This window comes from Temnothorax nylanderi, unplaced genomic scaffold (genome assembly GCF_030848795.1).
Source record: "Temnothorax nylanderi isolate EJ_2023f unplaced genomic scaffold, tnyl_v1.0 TNYL_tig0217_pilon, whole genome shotgun sequence".
Lineage (NCBI taxonomy): Eukaryota > Metazoa > Arthropoda > Insecta > Hymenoptera > Formicidae > Temnothorax > Temnothorax nylanderi.
This window is the reverse complement of record NW_027249279.1, coordinates 185,909-211,499: the sequence shown is the minus strand read 5'-3', so window position 1 is coordinate 211,499 and position 25,591 is coordinate 185,909. Positions and strand designations below refer to the sequence as shown.

The 25,591-nt window shown below is 34.0% G+C and overlaps 1 protein-coding gene and 2 long non-coding RNA genes across 3 annotated transcripts; 1 reads left to right on the top strand and 2 right to left on the bottom strand.

Moving 5' to 3' along the window:
- Nucleotides 1-744: 744 nt before the first annotated feature.
- LOC139779270 (uncharacterized) lies at nt 745-1,461 on the bottom strand. Its single transcript, XM_071717572.1, has one exon. It carries the CDS (start codon nt 1,459-1,461, stop codon nt 745-747), a length of 717 nt encoding a protein of 238 aa, XP_071573673.1.
- Nucleotides 1,462-13,812: 12,351 nt separating this feature from the next.
- On the top strand, nt 13,813-16,664 carry LOC139779284 (uncharacterized). The gene is made up of 2 exons (XR_011719848.1): nt 13,813-14,061; nt 16,258-16,664. It is a non-coding gene; the product is annotated as an uncharacterized lncRNA (long non-coding RNA).
- Nucleotides 16,665-19,715: 3,051 nt separating this feature from the next.
- Nucleotides 19,716-23,667, bottom strand: LOC139779287 (uncharacterized). The gene is made up of 2 exons (XR_011719849.1): nt 22,318-23,667; nt 19,716-20,122 (listed from the first exon to the last, which is right to left on the bottom strand). It is a non-coding gene; the product is annotated as an uncharacterized lncRNA (long non-coding RNA).
- Nucleotides 23,668-25,591: the final 1,924 nt, after the last annotated feature.

Here is a 25,591-nt window from a genome sequence, read left to right as displayed (position 1 = left end):
AACGAAAGTTTTCATACCCACCGTCACTATTTTGCAGAACGTTAATGCAGAAAACTCGCACTGTCACATTAGACCCCGTGGCTCAAGGGAGCCCACTCTCCCGTACTTGCGCAGTACTATCCAAGTAGAACAAAAAGTCAAGATGATATCAAAATAACGTCATATTGATAGTTTAGTGTGTTAATTTAGTATTTTATTAATTTAATATTTCCAAGATACGTTACGAAAAAGTAGTACTAGCAATCAGTATACTCACAAGGGAACGGTCGGAAGTGTCCCTACCCGATTTGGATGCGCTTTGGATATGTTGTTGAGCATAAAAAAATATTAGACTCGTATTTTTTTTGCTGCTTATCTCGACGTTTATTGGTTGAAAAAACCCGATTTGGAACCTACCCGATTTGGATGCGCTTTGAATATGTTGTTGAGCATCAAAAAACATTAGACACGTGTTTTTTTTTGCGGCGTATCTCGACGTTTAGGGGTTGAAACAACCCCTCGAAAATAACGGATTTTATAGTTTTTTGCGAATATCTTCGAACATGTAAGGCGTAACGACAAAAAATTTGTACGAAATGTTTATGGCTTTTTGTGCTCTTTACAATGGCGTAATCAGATTTTTCAAATTTGTCACATTTTTTAATTTAACTCCACCCCCACCTATTATTTTTGCCAAATATAACAATTTTTCCAACGCAAATTTAATAGCGTCAAATGCCAAATACATCCATGTATATTTTTATCTTAACAAATAAATGTGTCGCACTTATTTTCCAAATCTTCTTTTGATAGCAAAGATTTTTTTGTTACAAATTTAGTTATTTTCCGAGACACAATATTATGTGTAATTTTAAATCTTTTTACCCACGTTTCTGAAGCTTTGAATCCTGCCGCATTTTCCTCTTCTTGTGCTCGAGAAGTCCATCGTGCGATGTCAATATCATGAATAATAATTCCTCTTTCAAGAGCTTTATTAAAACAATTTAATGTATATGCAGAAATTTTTTCTAATTTTTCCAATCTACTACCACCTTCACTAATTTGGATCTGCCATCGTCGTAGTTGTCGTATTGATGTAACTTTTCTGAACCTTCTTTTAACTCCTTCAAACGATTTTCCCCTTGTTTTACCACTCCTCCAGTATTCCACAGCTTGCCTTTTATAGTCATTTGATATTGTTGCCTCAACAGAGCTGCAAATAACTTCTTCCGGAAGATATACTTTACCATCATCTTCCTCAAATGAATCAACTCTTTCCGGTTCTGGAATCTCATATGTATCATAAAAACCTAAAGTTTCTTCCTCTTCTACGTAAAATTCTTCGTTTTGTATTTCAAGCAGCATACGTTCAATGTTTCCTTTTACTTTTTCTTCCTCCGAAGTTATCGGACTTGGTAAATAGTTGAAAGCAGTGAAAGTTGCAGAAAGTAGCATTATTACATTGTATGGATTAAACTTCATTCTGAAAGATATTAAAATTAAATATTTGTCTCGAACTTTAATTATATAAATAAATACGCACTTATAATTAATGGAGTGGTTTTTATGTTAGGTTTGATACCGTCTCTTTCTCTTCTCTATTTCTTGATTACAAAAGGTATGTGAATCAAAATGTAATTAATCAAAACTGAATAATAATTCTGCGTTTTGCGTGTGTAATGACAATAGAGAGACAGCAATAAAAAATATTGAAATATTCTGATACTCTGACAAGGAGGTAATCTGAAATTTGAAGCAAACAAAAAAAATTAACTTTATTAACTAAAAATAATTTTTTTACAACACCTCCACGGAAAGTTCGACTTTCCATGCTTGGACTTTCCTCCCTAGGAAGGAAAGTGGTTACTTTCCGCCCGCTATGCCGCCCTAGCGTGAAATTGGTCACTTTCGCCCCTCTCTAGGCATGAAAGTCAAACTTTTCATTAGTGTTATGAAAAATATCGTGTGCACCTCGGATCAAAAGCTTTTTCAGACTCGTGTGATTTGCCGCTCTCGCCTTTGGCTCGGGTGGCAAACTTCACACTCGTCTGAAAACCGCTGCTTTCTCTCGGTGCACAATATACTATAGTAGGTGCTTACAACGTGACATTTTATGAATAAAAAAAATTATATAGTCACTGGCAAGACTGGCAAAGATTGAGTAAGAGCTGAATAAAAAGTTATATTCAATATCAAAGAAAAAAGTAACAAGGGTAAGAAACCAGTAAAAGTTAACAATAAAAATGCACTTACATGTTCACAAAACGACAGCGTACAACACAGTTCTTTACACTTCAAACTTACGATCTGAAATGCTTGCTTTCCGGAATTATGACACGAGCAAATGATATTCAAATGCGTGAATTTGGTTGTTGATTTTGTTGTACCGTAACCGGGATAGTATATTATTGTAGCGGTTAATGTGACGCACGTGTTCGTTCAGATTATGATTTGCGACTGCCCGCCCAATCTTACAATTCGGCGGTATTTATAATGTCGGAGTCGACATTCCGTTGCTAGTCTAGGACTCTCGAAATAGCGTTAACCTCTCGCTGTCAGTGCCTTGCGCTGGCCCTTGCATCAGCGCTTTCGGTCATCCCGGAGTTGAAATGGAAATTTTTAAGCGTACGGCGCAACTGAACAGAAATAACGCAACACCTACCTACAGCGCGACGCCTATACCACATATCATCTCGTCTTGCCAAAAATCTAATAATGGTATCATAATAAAAATACACATGGATGTATTTGGCATTTGACGCTATTAAATTTGCGTTGGAAAAATTGTTATATTTGGCAAAAATAATAGGTGGGGGTAGGGTTAAATTAAAAAATGTGACAAATTTGAAAAATCTGATTACGCCATTGTAAAGAGCACAAAAAGCCATAAACATTTCGTACAAATTTTTTGTCGTTACGCCTTATATTTTCGAAGATATTCGCTAAAAACTATAAAATCCGTTATTTTCGAGGGGTTGTTTCAACCCCTAAACGTCGAGATACGCCGCAAAAAAAAAACACGTGTCTAATGTTTTTTGATGCTCAACAACATATTCAAAGCGCATCCAAATCGGGTAGGTTCCAAATTGGGTTTTTTCAACCAATAAACGTCGAGATAAGCAGCAAAAAAAAATACGAGTCTAATATTTTTTGATGCTCAACAACATATCCAAAGCGCATCCAAATCGGGTAGGGACACTTCCGACCGTTCCCTTGTCAGTACTGAGTGATCAGTACTCGTAGTATTGACAGTATTAGTATGTTAATACTCATGAATATTGAAGAATGGTCAGTACTGTGCCTATTAGTTCTTACAGTACTGGCAGTACTATCATGATAGTACTCCGAATATTAATCTGATAAAGTACTGACCACTTCAATACTTCGAAGTACTAATGAGTATTATTGCTTGTAGTATTGCCAGTACTGTAAGCACTGACAGACACAGTACTGACCATTCTGCAGTATTCATGAGTACCCAACAAACACCAAATATAATTGATATATAACCTGGGAGTAACAGATTATATAACAGGTGTTATACTGGAGTAGCATAACAGTTATATAACTTTAGATTATTACTATAATATAACTAGGTTATAAAACTATTACGTTGCACCGTTATTTATATGTTATAATAAATGCACATTAATACAACTGTAATATATGCGTGTTATACAACAACGGTTGCGTTGATATTATATAAATATTATATAACATAATTTCAATTACCGCCGGAATTATATAACCTCGATAGCATGCGCCATAGCGGCGCACGCAAGTTCGCGGTCTCTCGCCGCTTCTGCTAGTGCCATCGTGCCACGATCGTGACAATAATACATTAGAAGACCGCGCCCGTCCGTGGGAAATCGTGAACCGCGTTCGCGGGTGTCTCGTGTGCGCGACGGCCCGTCGCTCGTGAAAGGACGCGACGCCGGCGAGAGACGGTCGAGGACGTGCCTTTGATTCGCCCTCATACGAGAGATAGCTTGAAGGTCTGTATTACCTATTATAGGTTAGAACACGTTGTGCACATATTTAATATAGAGGTACTTTCCTTTTCACGCACTATGCGCATAATGCATCATTTATCATTGTTTATTAACACTCGATGAATAACAAGAATACATTATGCATTATGCGCATCGTGCGTGAAACGGAAAATATCCTCCGAATACGACTGATTGTAGACCGGCCTTAAGTCTCTTTCCGCTTCCGCAGCTTCCGCTAGTGCCATCGTGCCTCGTTCCTATCGCGACGATATTCATTTGGAAGACCGCGTCCGTCCGTGGGAGATCGTAATCGTGAACCGCGTTCGCGGGTGTCTCGTGCGTGCGCTACGGCCCGGCGCTCGTGAAAGGACTCGACGCCGGCGAGAGACGGTCGAGGACGGAGGACGTGGCTTTGATTCGCCCTCGTACGAGAGCTAGATAACTTGAAGGTATGTATTACCTATATTATAGGTTAGAACACGTTGTGCACATATTTAATATAGAGGTACTTTCCGTTTCACGCACGATGCGCATAATGCATCATTTATCCTTGTTATTCATCGAGTGTTAATAAACAAGGATAAATGATGCATTATGCGCATCGTGCGTGAAACGGAAAGTACCCTAAGAATCGGTTTCTGTAATCTTATTTCGGAGCGAGATATTTCGTTATCCGATTGATTCTGTACAGTTGGTGTTGTAATTTCGTCACGTTTTCGTTGGTAGATAATTTACGAGTTTATTGTTTGTCGAAAGTAACAATATTTGTTGAAATGTTAAGTAGAATTTATATCGTTGTGCTGGAAACAAAGTAAAAGCTTTGCAGAGTTTTGTATTTTGATTTTTAAACCGAAGAGTTCAAAAGCGTTAGATGCAATTTTATTATTTTTATGAATTATATAGTTTTAGTACATGGAATATCTATTTATTAATATCTATTATTGTAATATCTATTTATATTGCTCATATTTTATTTTTGTTTTAAGGACATATTACCTCGCACCATTCGACGCTCACAGAGTCCGAATTTGATAATATTGCGGCTGAATGGATCCGCTTCGCAAAACAGCGTAAAACAAGAGAAGAAAAAGAGAAGGACAAGGAGAACAAAACTTAAGAAAATACATCATACGTATTTAAGGAGGTTCTACAGGTACTCTCTAGTCAGTTGAGAGATGAAGAGAAAATCTTCAAATTCATCAATTCTAAGTATTCATAAAATATTTTCGTAAATTTTGATGACGTTAGAGCCTATATCATACCCATATTAGTCGAAGCGAGGAATAATTAAAAATATCGTGTAAGTGCTCCTTTGACTCCGGCGGCTTATATATGCGAGAAAATGTGGTAACGTCGCGAACTTGAGTCTCGCTGTTCTGCTCATATGACCGTGGTTATTTCACATAATTCTAGAGCAAGTACTCCTCCGTAAGCGCTCGTAAAGGTTAGGTGCTTAAGTTTGAGGTGCTGTCATACTGTGGTGCTGTACTGGCTGTACACTTTTCGCGCGATGCTGCAGTCGCTGCGACGTTGCCAAATCTCCCTTGTTATTCGAAGCACGCTACGTGAACTGTGATATGGCCTGTTTCAATAGCCAATATCATAAAATTTTACGCGATAACCCTTGTTTTTCTCGATATTTCTGAAAAGCTTAGATTAAGATCTATAAGAGCTCCGTTTTTCGAATCTCTGGTAGGTCGCCTTCATATAATTAATATCTCGTTTCCTGTCTCCAGGAACCCCTCTGCCATAAGAGCTCATGTTAAAAACTGTAATTTCAAAATTCATTTTTGCAAATTTTTACACGATAACCGATGCTAAAATTTTTCGAGCACTTTTCTCGCATCTCAATTTATACGTCCATGAAGTTTTTTCCAATTTTTAGATACATCCATTATCTGTAGAACCTCCTTAAAGGTTTATTTTAATTTTAAGGCTTAAAAAATTTGCAATAATATTTTGTTATGGCTCATTGTACTATTTTATAACCTCCGAAATTTTAATCACTTAATTGTCAACGCTTAAAAGCTATTTTTCTAGTTTATTCAACCGCAAGTGAGAAATGTTATTTTTTCATTTTTTAGAGAAATGGATATGTTTCCATTATCTTTCGTACTTATAGCTTAATAATCTTTTTTAATTTGTTTGCAATCACAATGTGCTCATTTATCAGACATTAGATGGAGATGTACTTATATGGAGGACTTAGGTTAGTGCGGAATATTTCTACAAGGAGGTAGTGCCAGCACTCCTGGTTTAGACCAGTGGGTGCTGGGACTGTCCTCTGTCGAGGACAGAGTCCGCATTGGTCGATGTCCTTGATCCAGCTTTGACCAGTGGGTGCTGGCACTGTCCTCTGGCGAGGACAGAGTCCGCATTGGTCGATGTCCTTGATCGAGCTTTGACCAGTGGGTGCTGGAACTGCCCCTTTTAGGAATAGAGTCCGCACTAGCCTATAAATCTTCCAGAGGAAACATGAATACATCTCCTTTTGATGTCCACTAGACAAGCATGCTCGTAAAATGATTCAGAAAAGAGATTATTAAACTATAGGTATAAGTCCGACAGATAAACGCGTTATGATAAAGTAAAAGGCTAGTATAAGTTATATATTATAAGTTAATTATAAGGATCAATATTAATTGTCATACAACTCTGAAATTTGAATCACTTGTCAGTGCTTAAAATGTCTTATGTTCATTAAACCGCTAGTAAAATTTTTTCTTTTTTTACGAACGCAATTTGATTGTCTTTTTACAAAGTTGTGATTGAAAATCAGAGATTGTACAATTGACTAGTTTTACATAATTATTTTCTATAGAGAATTGACTGGTGGACTCCACAACAAAAACAGATTCATGTCTGATGCTTATAATAATATATATATTATATATACATATGTGCAAGTACAGCCTATATTTAATTATATATACAACAACAGTAGATATATTTAAATTGAAGAATGTGGAAGCCACCAGCCAATATGAAATTTAGATTTTGGAATATATCGCATATATTCCATAGAATATACCAAAGATTTTATGTGAGGAATCCTTGAATGATCCTTGACTGGATCAATATGTATTGTGATAAAAAGCTGTTTATTAACCAAAAATGTTCATTAACCAAATAAGAAAAATGTTATTATATATTAATATAATATATATAGAAAAATATAATATATATTTTCTACATGTTTGGAGTGCAAAATATATCTAATAAAATGATTATTCAATATATATTTATATTTGTCCCTTTCCTACGCAAAACCATGTATGTATTTTGCACATACTAATTCCAGAAAAGGTTTTTAAATTAATTTCAAGCAAAAGCAAATAAAACAGTTTGTTTTCGCTTAGAATTAATTTAAAAATCTTTTCTGGAATTAGTATGTACAAAAGGCAAATTATAAATTAATTAATATACAATAAAATGTACGATAACGGTTACACTGCAGTTATATAACAAAAATGCTTTAAAGTATATTACTGCTGTATAAATGTTATATAACATCGCTATATTTATATTATATAACTGCAATAATCCATATATGCGAAATTACAACTAACGTCTGCATAACTGTTACGATCGTGTTATATAGCGTGTTACATTTCGTTATATACTGGCAATATAATCGTTATATATCTGTGTTTGCTGGGTATTAACATACTAATACTCTCAATACTACGAGTACTGATCACTCAGTACTGAGTACTGATTGCTAGTACTACTTTTTCGTAAGGGTGTATATAAAGCTGATACATATATTATATATGTATGTGTGTGTTCAGATATTGCGCTCGAATTCCTTCGCGTTTTGCAAACGCCCGATCGTTTCAGATGGCGCGACGCGTGAGTCCCCACTTTCAAAGCGCCCCCACCTTCTTCCTCGCTCTCGTTCAGTGTCATGGCCGCTCTTGCTGCGTTTCTTCGGACGAGACGAGTACGTTTTCCTTCTTTCGTAACTGATTGAGCTAAGCGGCACGTATTCTGGAGACTAACCGAGCGAGATTCGACTTCCCAAGGAGAGCTCACCGCCAGGAAAAGGAGAGCTGCGGCAGCTCGCGTCCGAGAGGGAGGATTGAGGCCAGGAGTCCGGTTCAGCGACCAGGGCCCTTCCGATATTCTCATTTGGGACGCTATATTGGAAGATCGACATTGATCGACATTAGGCCTGTTCGTTTTCGCTGCACTTCTGAACTAGTGCAATAAGTTAGAATGAAAGAAAATATATTTGTTTTATTCTAACTTATTACACTAGTTCAGACGTGCAGCGAAAACAAACAGGCCTATTGATTGTAGTAGTACAAGGGGCTCTGCAAGGTTAATTCTCGTCTTGAGATCTTGGAATTGCTCTCATTCTTGTGGCTTTGGTTTATATTCTAGCCCTAGAATTGATCTCGTAGACAAATGCAGAGGCCCCCCTCTCTTTTCTTTTCTTTTCTTTTCTTACTTTGATTTCAATCAGTAATCCAGACTCCTTAATTCCGTCCTGTAAGATCTGGTTAATTCTCGTCTTGAGATCTTGGAATTGCTCTCATTCTTGTGGCTCTGGTTTATATTCTAGCCCTAATGTAATTTTAATATATGCATTACAATTTTACACTGTCAAATAATAAATAATATCGTTTGATAATAATAACAACAGTATAGATAATAGTAACAATTTTATTACTTGACTTATTTCATTCTATTTTTGACAACTCGTATATACATTAATTGTGGCTAAGGTCTATACTATGTCATAGTGTAGATCTTAGCTACATTTCTGGCAAGTCAGTCCAAAGTATGCGGCTTTGTTCTCTATCCTTTTTATCTGTAGCAATTTTATTTCTTTTTATTTTTTAATTATTTTTTATGTATTATTTCTTATGTATCAGGTTTCTGAAGAAGACTAAGTATATAAAGTCGAAACGTAAAACGTTAATTGTATTTAAAATTTGTTTAATTAAACGAGATTTTGTTTTTAAATTTAAGTTAATGACCTTTTTATAACTCGAAAATCAGCCCGCCTTCCTTCCTATAGTTTATTTTGTGCTGTTAGTTTTTTTAATTTAGTTATATTTTTTTCCATTAACACATTTGTTATAGTGATTGTGCAGTAGAAAATCTGAAAAAATAAATGTTTTTAAAGAGTCAAGATAGTATATATTTTGAAATCTATGTATTTTATGTAAACATAACATTTAAATTTATTTGCAATTTATTTTAGAACATGCCAAAAAACACCGTTTCATAAGCTTTCCAAGAAAGTTAAAAGACAGAAAGTGAATGTTGAAGTTGTAGAAGAACTCAATTCAACAGATTCTTTAATTGAATTCGATCAATCGCATATTCAGCAACCACATGCTTCCGTTAAAAGCCAAAGTTCCGTAATACCAGATTTTCTTCATAATCAAAAAGAATCTGAACTTTCTCATTATTCTTAACTTTTTCATCATTCTGAACTTCCTCACCATTCTGAATTTTCTAATAATTCTGATCATTTTGAGTACTCTGAACACTTTGATTTAGAGAATAACGATAATTATAGAGATATATTTAACATTAACAGACACACCGGCAACAATAACGAGGCTCATTCAGATGACAACGATGATAACTCTGAAAACTGCGAGAATAGTGATGAGAACAATGAGAACCAAAAGAACGATGAGGAAAAAATCTCCCATAAAGATATTTTACATGGGATATACTGTCCAGCTCTTGTTCATTTACGTAAGGTTAACATTTTCGGGTTTATCTACATGGGATTTCGGAGAGTAAAAGGTGACGCGTGACAAATATATAAAGATAAATATATTACATATAAAAGAAAAAAATATATATTATATAAATATCTATATATAAATAATATATAGATATTTGTATAAAAATATATTCAAATAAAATAATGAGAAAAATAAAATTTCAACATTTATTTTTTCAATTTTAATAAAGTACTTTGTTGTTTTAAAGCCTATCAATGAGCACACAATTAAGTTTATAAATAAAAAATGTTTCTTAACGTTTATAAAATGTTTATTTTAGATTTGAAAAATAATTGTTTCACATTTGAAAGGTTGTTTAAATGTTTGAAAAACATCTTACGTTTGAAAAATGTTCTTTTAATACGAATACTAAGATTTTTATGCAACTAATAATATAAATATATAAAAAAACAATTTTTAAGATGTTGTTTTTCAAATATTTAAAAAAAACTTTTTAAATGTGAAAGAAATATCTATTCAAACTTAAATTAACGTTTTTCAAACGTTAAAAAAACATTTTAGAACACGTTAAAATAGATGTTTTTGTAACATAAAAAAAACATTTTCTCAAACGTTAAAATAAACATTTTCAAACATTAAAAAAATGTCTTTTTAAACGTTAAAATAAACGTTTTTTTAACATTAAAAAAACACTTTCTTAAACGTTAAAATAAACGTTTTTAAACACTAAAAAAATGTCTTTAAATGTTAAAATAAACATTTTTTAAACATTAAAAAAACATTTTTTTTAAACGTTAAAATAAACGTTTTCAAACATTAAAAAAATGTTTTTTAAATGTTAAAATAATCGTTTTTTCAATGAAAAAAAGGTCCGTTAACCAATTATTTTTAACATTTTTAAAAATGTTTTCAAAAATGTTTTCCAAATGTTTTTAAAAATATTTTTAAAAACATTTCTTTGCTGATTGGGTACTGTCAATACTACGAGTACTGATCACTCAGTACTGAGTACTGATTTCTAGTACTACTTTTTCGTAACGTATCTTGGAAATACTAAATTAATAAAATACTAAATTAACACACTAAACTATCAATATGACGTTATTTTGATATCATCTTGACTTTTTGTTCTACTTGGATAGTACTGCGCAAGTACTGCGCCTGTACCACACGTTAGTATCCCACGTATTCGATAAGTACTAAAAGAGTACTGGAGGGAGTACTGGAGGGAGTACTGGTGGGAGTACTGGAGGGAGTACTGGTGGGAGTACTGGAGGGAGTACTGGGGGGGAGTACTGGAGAAAGTACTGGAGGGAGTACTGGAGAAAGTACTGGAGGGAGTACTGGAAGGAGTACTAGAGGAAGTACTGAAAGGAGTACTGAATGAGTATTGGATAAGTACTGGGAAGGAGTACTGACGAAGTCAGTATGGTCGAATTTAGTAGTACTTTGAGTACTTATGTCTCCAGTACTTTCACCAATACTTTTTCCAGTATTAAAACCAGTACTACTTTTTCATAAGGGTTATTAATCTTTTTTATATCAAGAAGACCGGTTTTAATATTGCAATTTGCATGAGGATGCGACCGATGAATAAAGGGTGGTTATTAGCTGGTTTGGGATTCGAAGTCGGATCGTTGTCCAGCGTACGAACATGCACAATGTACGGCATTTTGTCTACAGAGGAATATCGCGCATTAACCAATTTACGTATCGTGGACAAGGGTGTCGGTTTAGATTTCGCATTGTGATTAGAATTGTGAGTATCCGTGTTACCTTGGATCGATGACTTGGCTATTTTATTACTTGCCGGAATGTTACGCGAATCGTTGGCCGCTCTTTTTCTATTCAGAGGCTGATCGACGTCCATGGGCGACTGTTCCTTGTTAGATTGCGTAGCGGGGGTCAGGGGGGATTCTATGATTTTATCGCATGTGGTTGGGTGTGTCGATGTCGGGAGAACGGAATCTGTGCTGTTAAATGAGTCTGATTGCGATCCAGAAACATCTGCGTTCATTGCGGGGTCAATGCTGTCGTTATTTCCAACGAGAGCCTCAAATTTTTCATGGAGGGGAAGAGGGAAGGACATGGTAATGGCGGTGCGTGAGCGTGAGCGCGAACGCGAGCGCGCATCCGATGCCGATCGAGATCGAGCGCGAGACTGCGGGCGATTGCGGGATCGCCGGTGATCATGGTTGGACGAGACACGGTTATATGGAGAGGAGGTCCGAGGAAACTTCCCCGGAATATCCTCTCCCCGACTATTGCAAGAGGCCGAAGCCTCCTGCATGCTAGTCACGCGTACGATACTTTGCTACCGAATGAATCGCGCGCGCACGACGAAAGGAAAAGGAAACCTGGCAATCACTGCCTGATATGCACTGAATAAGACGGCGAAAATCGTCCGTCACTCGCGTTGAGCACGTTCTTTACGCGAAAGAACACGATAGAATGTTCGGGCGGGACAGATGCAAGCGACACGTCCGTTCGTGACCACTGCCGGCGCGCGAATCCCACAGTGCATCAGCGTTTGAGTAGTAAATGCTTTGTAGTTGAACTGATTCAAACTACAAAATTGTTGGCGCTGGATTATGAGCGACAAATTTGTCGCTTCAATCGCTTGTTTTAGCGGCACGTGAAATTGCGCCTTAAGGGGATCCTAAAGTCGTCTGTAATACCGACATTTCTTTTAGCACAGATATTTTTTTTTTGGCTTTACGGATTTAAAAATCCTTCTCCAAAGTTGAAGCATATTCGGAAATAAAGGGCACACCACGTGATTTTATACCGAGAATAAAAATAATTTTAGGAACTGCATATAGCAATGCGTCAATAACTTGCGAAAACATTCGCTTTATATAAAAATTCTACAATGTATTGTTACAAAAAGACTGTGGAGTGCCCAGCGGATTACATCCAAAAATACGATACCGTTGTCAGAATTAGGTTTTGTAAACGTCAGCTAAGGACGTAGGCCTCATTTGTATTGCGCGCGGTTAAGATGGCGTGCGCGGCGGCAACGCCCATTGGCTAGAGACGTTAATTGTTAACAGCGCCCAGGTATGGCGCGCGGGTTGAGATGGCGTGTGCGGCGGCAACGCCCATTGGCTAGAGGCGTTAATTGGTTAACAGCGCTCGGGTGGCGCGGGATTTCGGTAGCGGCAGCAGCGGCTACACACTTCGCTCACGATCGCCGACCAGTTCGCACGTAACACTCGCGGCTCTAATTATATCGGAATAAAGTCCTGTGCTCAAGTTGTGTGTTCCTATGATTACTCGTCCCTGTGGAAATCCTTTCTGGCTGCCCTCAATCCTGACACCAAGCCCACTTAACCTCGGTTCGAAAGGGCTTTCCTTACAGTTTAGACTCTAAACAAAAAAGTTATCTGTGCTAAAGCATTATTGCAAACGTGCACTAGCAATGATGACATGGAAGAGCAGTATTGCGTGTAGCGAGAGATGGCGCAGCAATCGAACAAAGACAGATGCCTCTTGTTAGATTAGGACAGATATAGATATATAACATAGAAAACAGGATTAGAAATGTTGACATTACCGACGTCGAGGAAGTTCGGCCTCCACTATAGGATCCCCTTATTATGCCCGTATCAGACTACGGATTGGGATTGAGATTGGATTCAAATTTGACCAATCAGAGCAAAGTTTACTAAACTTGAGATCAGTTTTCTCTGTTCTGATTGATTAAATTTCAATCCAATCTCAATCCCAATCCGTAGTCTGATACGGGCTTAAAGCAATTGGGATCTGACATTCGTCGCCATGACATCTGGTGGTCGAAAGTGAAAGCACTCCATGGTATGGTTACAGATCTCGTGGCATTGTATACAGGCAGAGAGAAGAATGAGAGACGACACGGCCCGGTTTTAGGTGATCCGCGAACGCGATACGCCCTCTGGGAACGACGTAAAACGTGTACATGAACTACGTAGCCAATGCCCACGTTTGGGCCACGGGGTAACATATATGTGCACGATTTAGGTTGCGTTCTGTGCTAATGTCGGTAACGCAAAGTTATTGATTTTTCGTTATGTGAGCGAGCGAGAAGGTATAAGAGTGAGCGAGATGACAATAAGAGCGAGCGAGACAGTAATTGGAGTCAGTGATGTGATACCGGCCCGGTTTTTGGCGCATGCGCCCCCCTCCACTACGCACACAGAGTGACGCTCGGTCTATCGGTGTGTCGGCAGCGCTCGGCAGTGCCGAGCGAGAGGGAGAATATTACTCCCTCCTTGTCGCTCTCACTTAGCTCGCGCGCTCGACTGTCTACAATGCGACCGTTGGGCGCAAAAGTCTCGGGTCTTGGCGCGAAAGTGACGGGTTCGTCGAAGGAGGTTAGAGACCAACAATACCTACACAAGGTAAGTTAATAAGTATAACACTTATTTATATATTTGTGCAAGCTGCATGATGGATTCTGTTAGTCAAGGAGCTATTAAGAAACGTAGAAGTAGAGAATTTCAAAATGCCTGGCTAGATGAAGATATCTTTAAAGGATGGTTAGCTCCTCATCCTGCAGAAAATAAAGCATTTTGTATTGCATGCAATAAAACTATCAGATGTTGCAGAACAAATTTAGTTGAACATTCACAAACGGTCAGACATATCGATAACATAAAATCTTGTAATTATAAGACTGCTGATAATATTGATACCGAAAATAGTTTGTCACATAAAGATAACGTTAAACGCACAGAAATTAAATTATCAACTTTTTTTGCCGAGCATAATATAGCCTTTCAACTCGCGGATCATTTATCACCTTTGAGAAAAGATGATACTTGTAAAGATCCCAAAGTTGTGCAAGATTTTTCACTAGGTCGAAATAAGTGCGCAAGTATTGTTAAAAATGTCACTGCAAAACGGGAAATTGAGACAATAGTAAAATATTTAAAAACTTGTAAATTTTCTATTCTAATAGATGAGAGTACGGATATCTCAGATACTAAATTAATGTGCCTTCTTGTTAGATATGTATCACCTTCGAATAAAAAAATTACAACTCAATTATTAGAATTATTATCTTTAGATGCAAGAGATTGTTCCGCGAATAAAATTTTTGAAATATTTAAAAAATGCTTAGAAGAAAAACATATTCCTATAAAAAATATTGTTGGAATGGCATCCGATAATGCGTCAGTTATGATTGGACGTAAAAATTCTTTTATGAGTCGTCTTAAAGTAGAAGTTCCAAATTTAGTAACACTGAATTGTATTTGCCATTCATCCGCGATTGTAGCCAGTAAAGCTTGCAAAAAGTTACCTTCTTCTTGCGAAGATTTGATTAGAGGAGTTGCCACTTACATTTCGGGCAGTGCGAAGAGATGTGCAATATTGGGTGAATTCCAAGATTTTTTTGAAATTGAACGAAAAAAAATATTAAAATTGTCAGAAACTAGATGGCTTTGTTTACAAAAGTGCGTTGTTAGACTCTTAGAAAATTGGGAAGTCTTGAAAAATTATTTTTTGTTAGCAACAGTAGAAGATAAATTAAAATCCGCGGAAAATATATTACAATATTTAAATGATAATTCCATTAAAGCATATTTGTTGTTTCTCAAATACGCATTAAATTATTTTAATAATTTTAACGCACTATTTCAATCGCGTAACATTTTAATCCATAAATTATACGAAAGCAGTCAACAAGTAATTCGTCAATTAGCCGACAATTTTTTAAAGTACGATAATGTCGAAAATATTTCAATTTCAGAGTTAGATAATAATGTACAACATATAGATAACATACGTATAGGACCGGAATGTGACAGTTTTTTAGAAACATTATCTTTGGAATGCGCGCAAGAAATTAAATTGAAATGTTTGGACTTCTATGTTACGGCAGTTCGAGAAATGCTAAAGCGTCTACCTTATAACGATGAATTTTTTAAACAGTTAAGTTTTCTAGATCCTAAAATTGCTCTTTATAAAGAAGGTAGAAATAAAATTAAATATCTAACTCATATTGCTAAGCAAGTAGAACATGTTAACATATCAGATTTAGCTTTCGAGTGGGACATATTACCATCAAGTTTTGACGAACAACAAAAAATACAGTTAGCTTCTTTACAAATAGATGAAATGTGGAATAATATATTACAATGTAAAAATTTTGACGGGAAAAAGTTGTTTCCAAATTTAGAATTATTAATTGAAGTAGTCCTTTGTTATCCTCATTCCAATGCCGAGGCTGAAAGAATATTTTCTATCGTTACAGATGTAAAAAGTAAGAAAAGAAATCGATTGTGTAATAATACTCTTTCTTCAATTTGTGTAATTCGATCAAGTTTTCAAGCTAATAACTTTAATTGTATTAACTTTCAACCTGACGCGAGGCATTTTGAACTGCATAATGCGCAAAATTTATATAACAATCAATGCACATCTGATAATGCTTAATATTTTTTGTATTATTTTGCATAATACTTTTGAATTTTTACATCTAGCCCATCTAGCCTATATTTTCTTTCTGCATGCTGCACATTATTATTAATTTTTATTTTATTTTTCAGCGTTTAATTACTATATACATATTAAATGTTTATTTTGTTTTTCAGAGTTTATTTTTCATATATTATCTATATATTTTTAATAAAATATGTGATAAAAATGTGATATAAAATAGTAATAAGTATGTGATTAAAAGCCAAAGATGCAATATTGTGTTTTGTAAATTATTCTTTATTTCTGTTATTAAACATGTTTTAAAAATTTATTGTAACATGTTGATTACAAATAATTTTTATTTTATTACTAAATGTGCTATTTCTCTGTATTAATTTGCAAATTTTTCTACTTATATTAATTTATGACAATATTTATAAAATATGTTTATTTTGTACTTTAAAAATGTATTTTTTTTTTAATGAAAACTGGTAAGGTTTTTGGCAGTTTTCCTTACCCTTGCAACGAATGTTGGTTTTCTTTAATAATTCTGCCAAATAAAATATCCTATTTTGAGTCATTATTTGTTTTCTTTAAATTATTTCAGCTCCCTTTCCCTTCCTTCAGCGTATCTTTAAGTCTATTATTATTCAATATACATTATAATTTATAATAAAATATAAGTTGCAAATATATTAAACTTTTTGCTTTCGTGAAAAAAATTTGTTTTCAGGTATCTTTGGCAAAGTGTTTAGAATGTTCTAATCTAAAACGTCGAAAAATCACTTATGTACAAAATGTTCGTGTGTATGTATGTGTGTGTGTGTGTGTGTGTGTGTGTGTGTGTGTGTGTGTGTGTGTGTGACGCTTTTGTTGTCCGTTTAGGCTCTAACTTTCGTAATTTTTTAGATATCGGGATGCATTTTTTTTAATCGATAGAGTATCATGTAAGGAAGGTTGGGATTGAATTTGGCGATGATTGGTAAAACTTTTCTTTTCTAATAAAATTTAGAATTTTTGTTGAAATGTTTGTGGTTGCTCTAACTTCCGCAAATTTTAAGATATTGGGCTGTTTCTAATTTTATTATATTCTTCAGTCTTTTCTACCTCTATTTTATATACAATTTAAGATTTATATCAATTAGAAACAAAGCCATGCGATCCAAGCCTAGGTTTTTTTGGCAGCCTTATATTAGTTTGTGTATACATATATACTATATACTATATATATATACACATAAATTTTCCAAACTACTGCGCGCCGATTAAATTTTTGGACTTAAAACACAGTAATTGTTAGAATTAAAAACCTTTCCCTCCCCGGAATTAAATCGACTCGATTTAATTAATCGGCGCGCAGTAGTTTGGAAAATTTATATGTGTATATATATAGTCTATATGTATTCACAAACTAATATAAGGCTGCCAAAAAGACCTAGGCTTGGATCGCATGGCTTTATTTCTAATTGATATTATCGTTAAGATCCTATTTTTCTTATTATAATTTAAGATTTAGTTGATTAGATTCAGTTTTATACGCGATCAAAAAGGTCCATATGCAAAAGTCCATATATGGACCATGTATCCTGAACTCCCAAAGTTAATATCGATTTAACATTGCGTCAATTGTTAAATTCCACTTGTGCTACTAAGCTGACCTTTTTTCAATTCATAAAAAGGTTAAATTTAAAATGAAAAAGAAATTGTGCTAATTAGAAATTTGCACTTTGCTTCTTCAACAAATTGAAGTGTGCGATTTGGAAATTTGCACATAGCAAAGTCACAATTTTGAAGTGAGAGAATAGGAAATTAGCAAATTGAATTCAATGTATTGTTACGCGTTTAAAGCTTCTTTCTGAGGAACCTTGTATTTTATTAGATGCATAATTTTTAGTTTGGCTTCCTCATAGAGGAACCTTTTTGCGCGTAACAATACGTTGTGGATTCAATTTGCTAATTTCCTACTCTCTCACTTCAAAATTGTGACTTTGCTATGTGCAAATTTCCAAATCGCACACCTCAATTTGTTGAGGAAGCAAAGTGCAAATTTCTAATTTGCACAATTTCTTTTTTAAAGTTTTTCATAAAGTTTACAGGCTGCATCTTCTTCTTGCTGTCTTCCTGTAAGTCTATCTGCCCCTGTCCTTCCTTAACTTTTTTAAATTATATTTTTTCGTTTATATTAATTTTATTCCGGAATAAACCAAATTTGACGAATTTTTTGCAATTATTTCTAATCAACCAAATCTTAAGGAATTATATATGAAATAGGGGTAAAAAAGACTGAAGAATATAATAAAATTAGAAATACCCCCCGCGAATGCGCTGTTAGTTCGTTCCGGCCATCCATGTGAAGACACTGCGCTCTGCAAGATTTTCTGCTTATTCACTGTAATTTTGCTGGTAGTTTCGATAAGAGGTGAGTAATATAATATTTACATTACATAATTAAATTTGACGCATTTGATAGGCTAAAACACTATAAATTAGATTGCAAAATGATTTTAGAAACACACGTTTCTTTTCTATATATTTTAAGGTTGTAAAGTGAAATGATTGAGTTTGATAATTTCGCGCCCAAAGTTGAAATTTTGAAACTGATTGAATTTTGGAGACTGATAAAATTTTAAAGTTGTTTTTGTAATTCATAGACAATAGGTATAACGATAACTGTGTGTTAAGAGTTACCAAGACTGTTTAGTTTACAATGTAAGGTGCTTGCAGAAAAAATCGTTGCTTAAGTTTTGATTTGAATTTATAATGATCGTTATTTGTTAACACATTCACTTATTTTTATATGTGGGTACTTACTAGAGTCTAGTAATTGCATTTGTCGGTAACTGTTACTTTTAAGTTAATTAATATCTTGCAAATATTTAATTTTATATGGGAAGGGTTTTTAATTCTAACAATTACTGTGTTTTAAGTCCAAAAATTTAATCGGCGCGCAGTAGTTTGGAAAATTTATGTGTATATATATATAGTATATAGTATATATGTATACACAAACTAATATAAGGCTGCCAAAAAAACCTAGGCTTGGATCGCATGGCTTTGTTTCTAATTGATATAAATCTTAAATTGTATATAAAATAGAGGTAGAAAAGACTGAAGAATATAATAAAATTAGAAACAGCCCAATATCTTAAAATTTGCGGAAGTTAGAGCAACCACAAACATTTCAACAAAAATTCTAAATTTTATTAGAAAAGAAAAGTTTTACCAATCATCGCCAAATTCAATCCCAACCTTCCTTACATGATACTCTATCGATTAAAAAAAATGCATCCCGATATCTAAAAAATTACGAAAGTTAGAGCCTAAACGGACAACAAAAGCGTCACACACACACACACACACACACACACACACACACACACACACACACACACACACATACATACACACGAACATTTTGTACATAAGAGATTTTTCGACGTTTTAGATTAGAACATTCTAAACACTTTGCCAAAGATACCTGAAAACAAATTTTTTTCACGAAAGCAAAAAGTTTAATATATTTGCAACTTATATTTTATTATAAATTATAATGTATATTGAATAATAATAGACTTAAAGATACGCTGAAGGAAGGGAAAGGGAGCTGAAATAATTTAAAGAAAACAAATAATGACTCAAAATAGGATATTTTATTTGGCAGAATTATTAAAGAAAACCAACATTCGTTGCAAGGGTAAGGAAAACTGCCAAAAACCTTACCAGTTTTCATTAAAAAAAAAATACATTTTTAAAGTACAAAATAAACATATTTTATAAATATTGTCATAAATTAATATAAGTAGAAAAATTTGCAAATTAATACAGAGAAATAGCACATTTAGTAATAAAATAAAAATTATTTGTAATCAACATGTTACAATAAATTTTTAAAACATGTTTAATAACAGAAATAAAGAATAATTTACAAAACACAATATTGCATCTTTGGCTTTTAATCACATACTTATTACTATTTTATATCACATTTTTATCACATATTTTATTAAAAATATATAGATAATATATGAAAAATAAACTCTGAAAAACAAAATAAACATTTAATATGTATATAGTAATTAAACGCTGAAAAATAAAATAAAAATTAATAATAATGTGCAGCATGCAGAAAGAAAATATAGGCTAGATGGGCTAGATGTAAAAATTCAAAAGTATTATGCAAAATAATACAAAAAATATTAAGCATTATCAGATGTGCATTGATTGTTATATAAATTTTGCGCATTATGCAGTTCAAAATGCCTCGCGTCAGGTTAAAAGTTAATACAATTAAAGTTATTAGCTTGAAAACTTGATCGAATTACACAAATTGAAGAAAGAGTATTATTACACAATCGATTTCTTTTCTTACTTTTTACATCTGTAACGATAGAAAATATTCTTTCAGCCTCGGCATTGGAATGAGGATAACAAAGGACTACTTCAATTAATAATTCTAAATTTGGAAACAACTTTTTCCCGTCAAAATTTTTACATTGTAATATATTATTCCACATTTCATCTATTTGTAAAGAAGCTAACTGTATTTTTTGTTGTTCGTCAAAACTTGATGGTAATATGTCCCACTCGAAAGCTAAATCTGATATGTTAACATGTTCTACTTGCTTAGCAATATGAGTTAGATATTTAATTTTATTTCTACCTTCTTTATAAAGAGCAATTTTAGGATCTAGAAAACTTAACTGTTTAAAAAATTCATCGTTATAAGGTAGACGCTTTAGCATTTCTCGAACTGCCGTAACATAGAAGTCCAAACATTTCAATTTAATTTCTTGCGCGCATTCCAAAGATAATGTTTCTAAAAAACTGTCACATTCCGGTCCTATACGTATGTTATCTATATGTTGTACATTATTATCTAACTCTGAAATTGAAATATTTTCGACATTATCGTACTTTAAAAAATTGTCGGCTAATTGACGAATTACTTGTTGACTGCTTTCGTATAATTTATGGATTAAAATGTTACGCGATTGAAATAGTGCGTTAAAATTATTAAAATAATTTAATGCGTATTTGAGAAACAACAAATATGCTTTAATGGAATTATCATTTAAATATTGTAATATATTTTCCGCGGATTTTAATTTATCTTCTACTGTTGCTAACAAAAAATAATTTTTCAAGACTTCCCAATTTTCTAAGAGTCTAACAACGCACTTTTGTAAACAAAGCCATCTAGTTTCTGACAATTTTAATATTTTTTTTCGTTCAATTTCAAAAAAATCTTGGAATTCACCCAATATTGCACATCTCTTCGCACTGCCCGAAATGTAAGTGGCAACTCCTCTAATCAAATCTTCGCAAGAAGAAGGTAACTTTTTGCAAGCTTTACTGGCTACAATCGCGGATGAATGGCAAATACAATTCAGTGTTACTAAATTTGGAACTTCTACTTTAAGACGACTCATAAAAGAATTTTTACGTCCAATCATAACTGACGCATTATCGGATGCCATTCCAACAATATTTTTTATAGGAATATGTTTTTCTTCTAAGCATTTTTTAAATATTTCAAAAATTTTATTCGCGGAACAATCTCTTGCATCTAAAGATAATAATTCTAATAATTGAGTTGTAATTTTTTTATTCGAAGGTGATACATATCTAACAAGAAGGCACATTAATTTAGTATCTGAGATATCCGTACTCTCATCTATTAGAATAGAAAATTTACAAGTTTTTAAATATTTTACTATTGTCTCAATTTCCCGTTTTGCAGTGACATTTTTAACAATACTTGCGCACTTATTTCGACCTAGTGAAAAATCTTGCACAACTTTGGGATCTTTACAAGTATCATCTTTATCAAAGGTGATAAATGATCCGCGAGTTGAAAGGCTATATTATGCTCGGCAAAAAAAGTTGATAATTTAATTTCTGTGCGTTTAACGTTATCTTTATGTGACAAACTATTTTCGGTATCAATATTATCAGCAGTCTTATAATTACAAGATTTTATGTTATCGATATGTCTGACCGTTTGTGAATGTTCAACTAAATTTGTTCTGCAACATCTGATAGTTTTATTGCATGCAATACAAAATGCTTTATTTTCTGCAGGATGAGGAGCTAACCATCCTTTAAAGATATCTTCATCTAGCCAGGCATTTTGAAATTCTCTACTTCTACGTTTCTTAATAGCTCCTTGACTAACAGAATCCATCATGCAGCTTGCACAAATATATAAATAAGTGTTATACTTATTAACTTACCTTGTGTAGGTATTGTTGGTCTCTAACCTCCTTCGACGAACCCGTCACTTTCGCGCCAAGACCCGAGACTTTTGCGCCCAACGGTCGCATTGTAGACAGTCGAGCGCGCGAGCTAAGTGAGAGCGACAAGGAGGGAGTAATATTCTCCCTCTCGCTCGGCACTGCCGAGCGCTGCCGACACACCGATAGACCGAGCGTCACTCTGTGTGCGTAGTGGAGGGGGGCGCATGCGCCAAAAACCGGGCCGGTATCACATCACTGATTGGAGTGAGCGAGATAAGAATAACACATGCAGAAGGCTCGGGGGTGGGGATCTGATCGAGGATCGAGCATCGACTCGATGCCATCGAGTCTTTTCCTTGCGCGCCGTTGTTCTTATCTCGCTCACTCCTGTTACTGTCCTACTCGCTCTTATTGACGACTCGCTTACTTTTATACCTTCTCGCTCGCTCACGTAACAGCTGTGTTTTAAGACCGACACGCTTTAGAATTTATGCAAATTATCACATTTAACATTTTTTATATACACCGGGATACACATGTATAATTATATTATAATAAACGATTTACGACAACGAATCGAGAATAATTTTATTCAATGCAACTCGCTATAACTGTTACTCATTATTACTTATAGTACTACTGTGACACTTATATATTATACTGTTTCTAACGCGACGATGTATGTACACACAATTTTTTTTTTTTTTTTTTAGCAGGGAGGGGAAAATGCCTGACGCACACCCGCGTCGGCCGTCCGGCGGGGTAGTGTGGGGCTTGCACCCACTAAAAACCATAATTTTTTAAGGCTATGCTATATAAACTATTTATATTTAGCTGATGTGCAATTTAAACATAGAACGCATTTTTAAAAAAATTTATCAGAAAACGCAAAAAAAAATTTAAACTTAGAAGTTTTATTTCAATACTTTGTGTTGCTGTTAATGAGCATGACGTAAAGACCACAATCACAGTTGAAATAATTGCATAAATCTTCGACTAACAGGTTTCATCACGGGGAAATATACATAAATGTAGGTTTCCTTTAATAAAAATATCAGTTGTATTTTTGACGTCTTTTTTTCTCATATTTATATTTTACGACGTTTGTTATTGCGAATGATTTATGAAAATCATTGATGTATAGTGCGTGTGTACGTTACTTTTTAGTTTTAGTAGTACTTTTGGTAGTAATACTTTTAATAGTTTAGTTATTATAGTTGTAGAATAACGTGCGCAACACTTAATATGCTTATGTTAATAGCAGCATATAATAAATCTAAATATACTTTTTTAAATCTTTATTATAATTTGCATCTTATTACGCATCATTGATAACAAGAAAATGCATGATTTTACAATTTCGTAGTAGCATGATCACATATTACAACTTTTTATATATTCCGTGATAAGACCTGCTAGTCTACGATTTATGCAATTATTTCAATTGTGATTGCGGTCTTCTATATGAAATTGAAAAATTTATGCTTATTTTTCTTATTACTGGAAATTTATACTCGTTGCAAAGTAACATGACTTGCAAACATATATGCCTCTATTGAGACATAATGGATGCAATGTCATGATACAATGTAGAAAGTATTTCTGTCCATAATGACGGAACGATAAGATGCAATAAAACAATAATAGATTTAAAAAAGTATTGTATTTCATATTTTCTACAAAATTAATATATAAAAAGCATTATTTACATTATATTTTAATATAATTCTGCATTCTATGTTATTTTATTGCTTACTTTTTTACGCTTATGTATTGCAGTTTTTTTTATTCTATATCTTGCTACAATCTTGTAATTATTTCTTATTTGTTTAACAAATTACTCATTTTTCTACGGGTATTGCCTTTTTTATAGCACGATTGTTATATCTCGTGCGAGAGTACAATTTTATCCTTCGTCATAAATCGCAACGCTTGCAGTCGATGATTATTGTAGCACGCATTATTTTTGTCTAGCCATTCACAGTGTTTTTCATTTGTTGCATTTATACATTCATTCGTTATCTTTTCTAGAATTTGCTTTGATGGCCAATAATGTAGCCATACACGATTGAATGTCATTAATTGCGTTTGCATCCGCAATAAAAACTGCTGGTAATGCTAAAGTATTACGGACAGATACGTGGGATGCAACGGCTGATTTTACAGAAAATTTGAATAAAGTAATAGATGCTTGCAATTCTTACAGTCTAAAAGTTACACATGGCGGAAAACGACCATTGTCTCCCAAAAATTTTGACGTTGAATTGTTATTAACAGACTTTCTGAAATGTTGCTCAACATGGTCTACATCGCGGGACAAAGTATCAAAAATTCCTTATTTAAAAGGCTTTATTTTAAATTTTAACTGTACAAGCTATTTGCAACTTCTTGCAGAATACGATAATTTGGAAAATGCAGAAAACGTTGAGGCACTAAATATATATAATCAAAATGCTGTTGCATTTTTTGCTGGATATATAGCGTGACGAAGCGTAGGAAAAACAAAGTGCGATAATTGTCGTCATTGCATGATGAAAACGCCAATGGAAAACGCAACTGAAAATGAGATGTACATGGAATTTCAAGAATATCCAAATGCAGACGAAGATGCTCCTGCAGTAACGAAATTGGTACGACCGACAGATCTTTTTACAAAAGTGGTCCAAACGCAATTAATGACATTCAATCGTGTATGGCTACATTATTGGCCATCAAAGCAAATTCTAGAAAAGATAACGAATGAATGTATAAATGCAACAAATGAAAAACACTGTGAATGGCTAGACAAAAATAATGCGTGCTACAATAATCATCGACTGCAAGCGTTGCGATTTATGACGAAGGATAAAATTGTACTCTCGCACGAGATATAACAATCGTGCTATAAAAAAAGGCAATACCCGTAGAAAAATGAGTAATTTGTTAAACAAATAAGAAAAAATTACAAGATTGTAGCAAGATATAGAATAAAAAAAACTGCAATAGGGGAGACCGGGGCTAAACAGTCCGTTTTTTTTCGGTGCCGATTTTTAACAACAAAATAAATAATTGTAGTTAAATGTGGTATACCACTGTAAAGAGTGAACCTTTAGCTACAAAATTTATATAGGAAATTTTGTCTACGTCGCTTTGTTTAACCGGTATAGAGCAAAAACGACAACGGTGGAAAAATTGAAATTTTAAAAATGCCGGGGTATAACAGTCTGCACTGCATTTTCAATACATATACGTACATCTAATCCTAAAAAATAATAGGATACATGCAATAATT

What these genes read in the sequence shown, in the direction of transcription:
- LOC139779270 (XM_071717572.1), bottom strand. Translation starts at nt 1,461, where the DNA reads ATGAAGTTTAATCCATACAATGTAATAATGCTACTTTCTGCAACTTTC.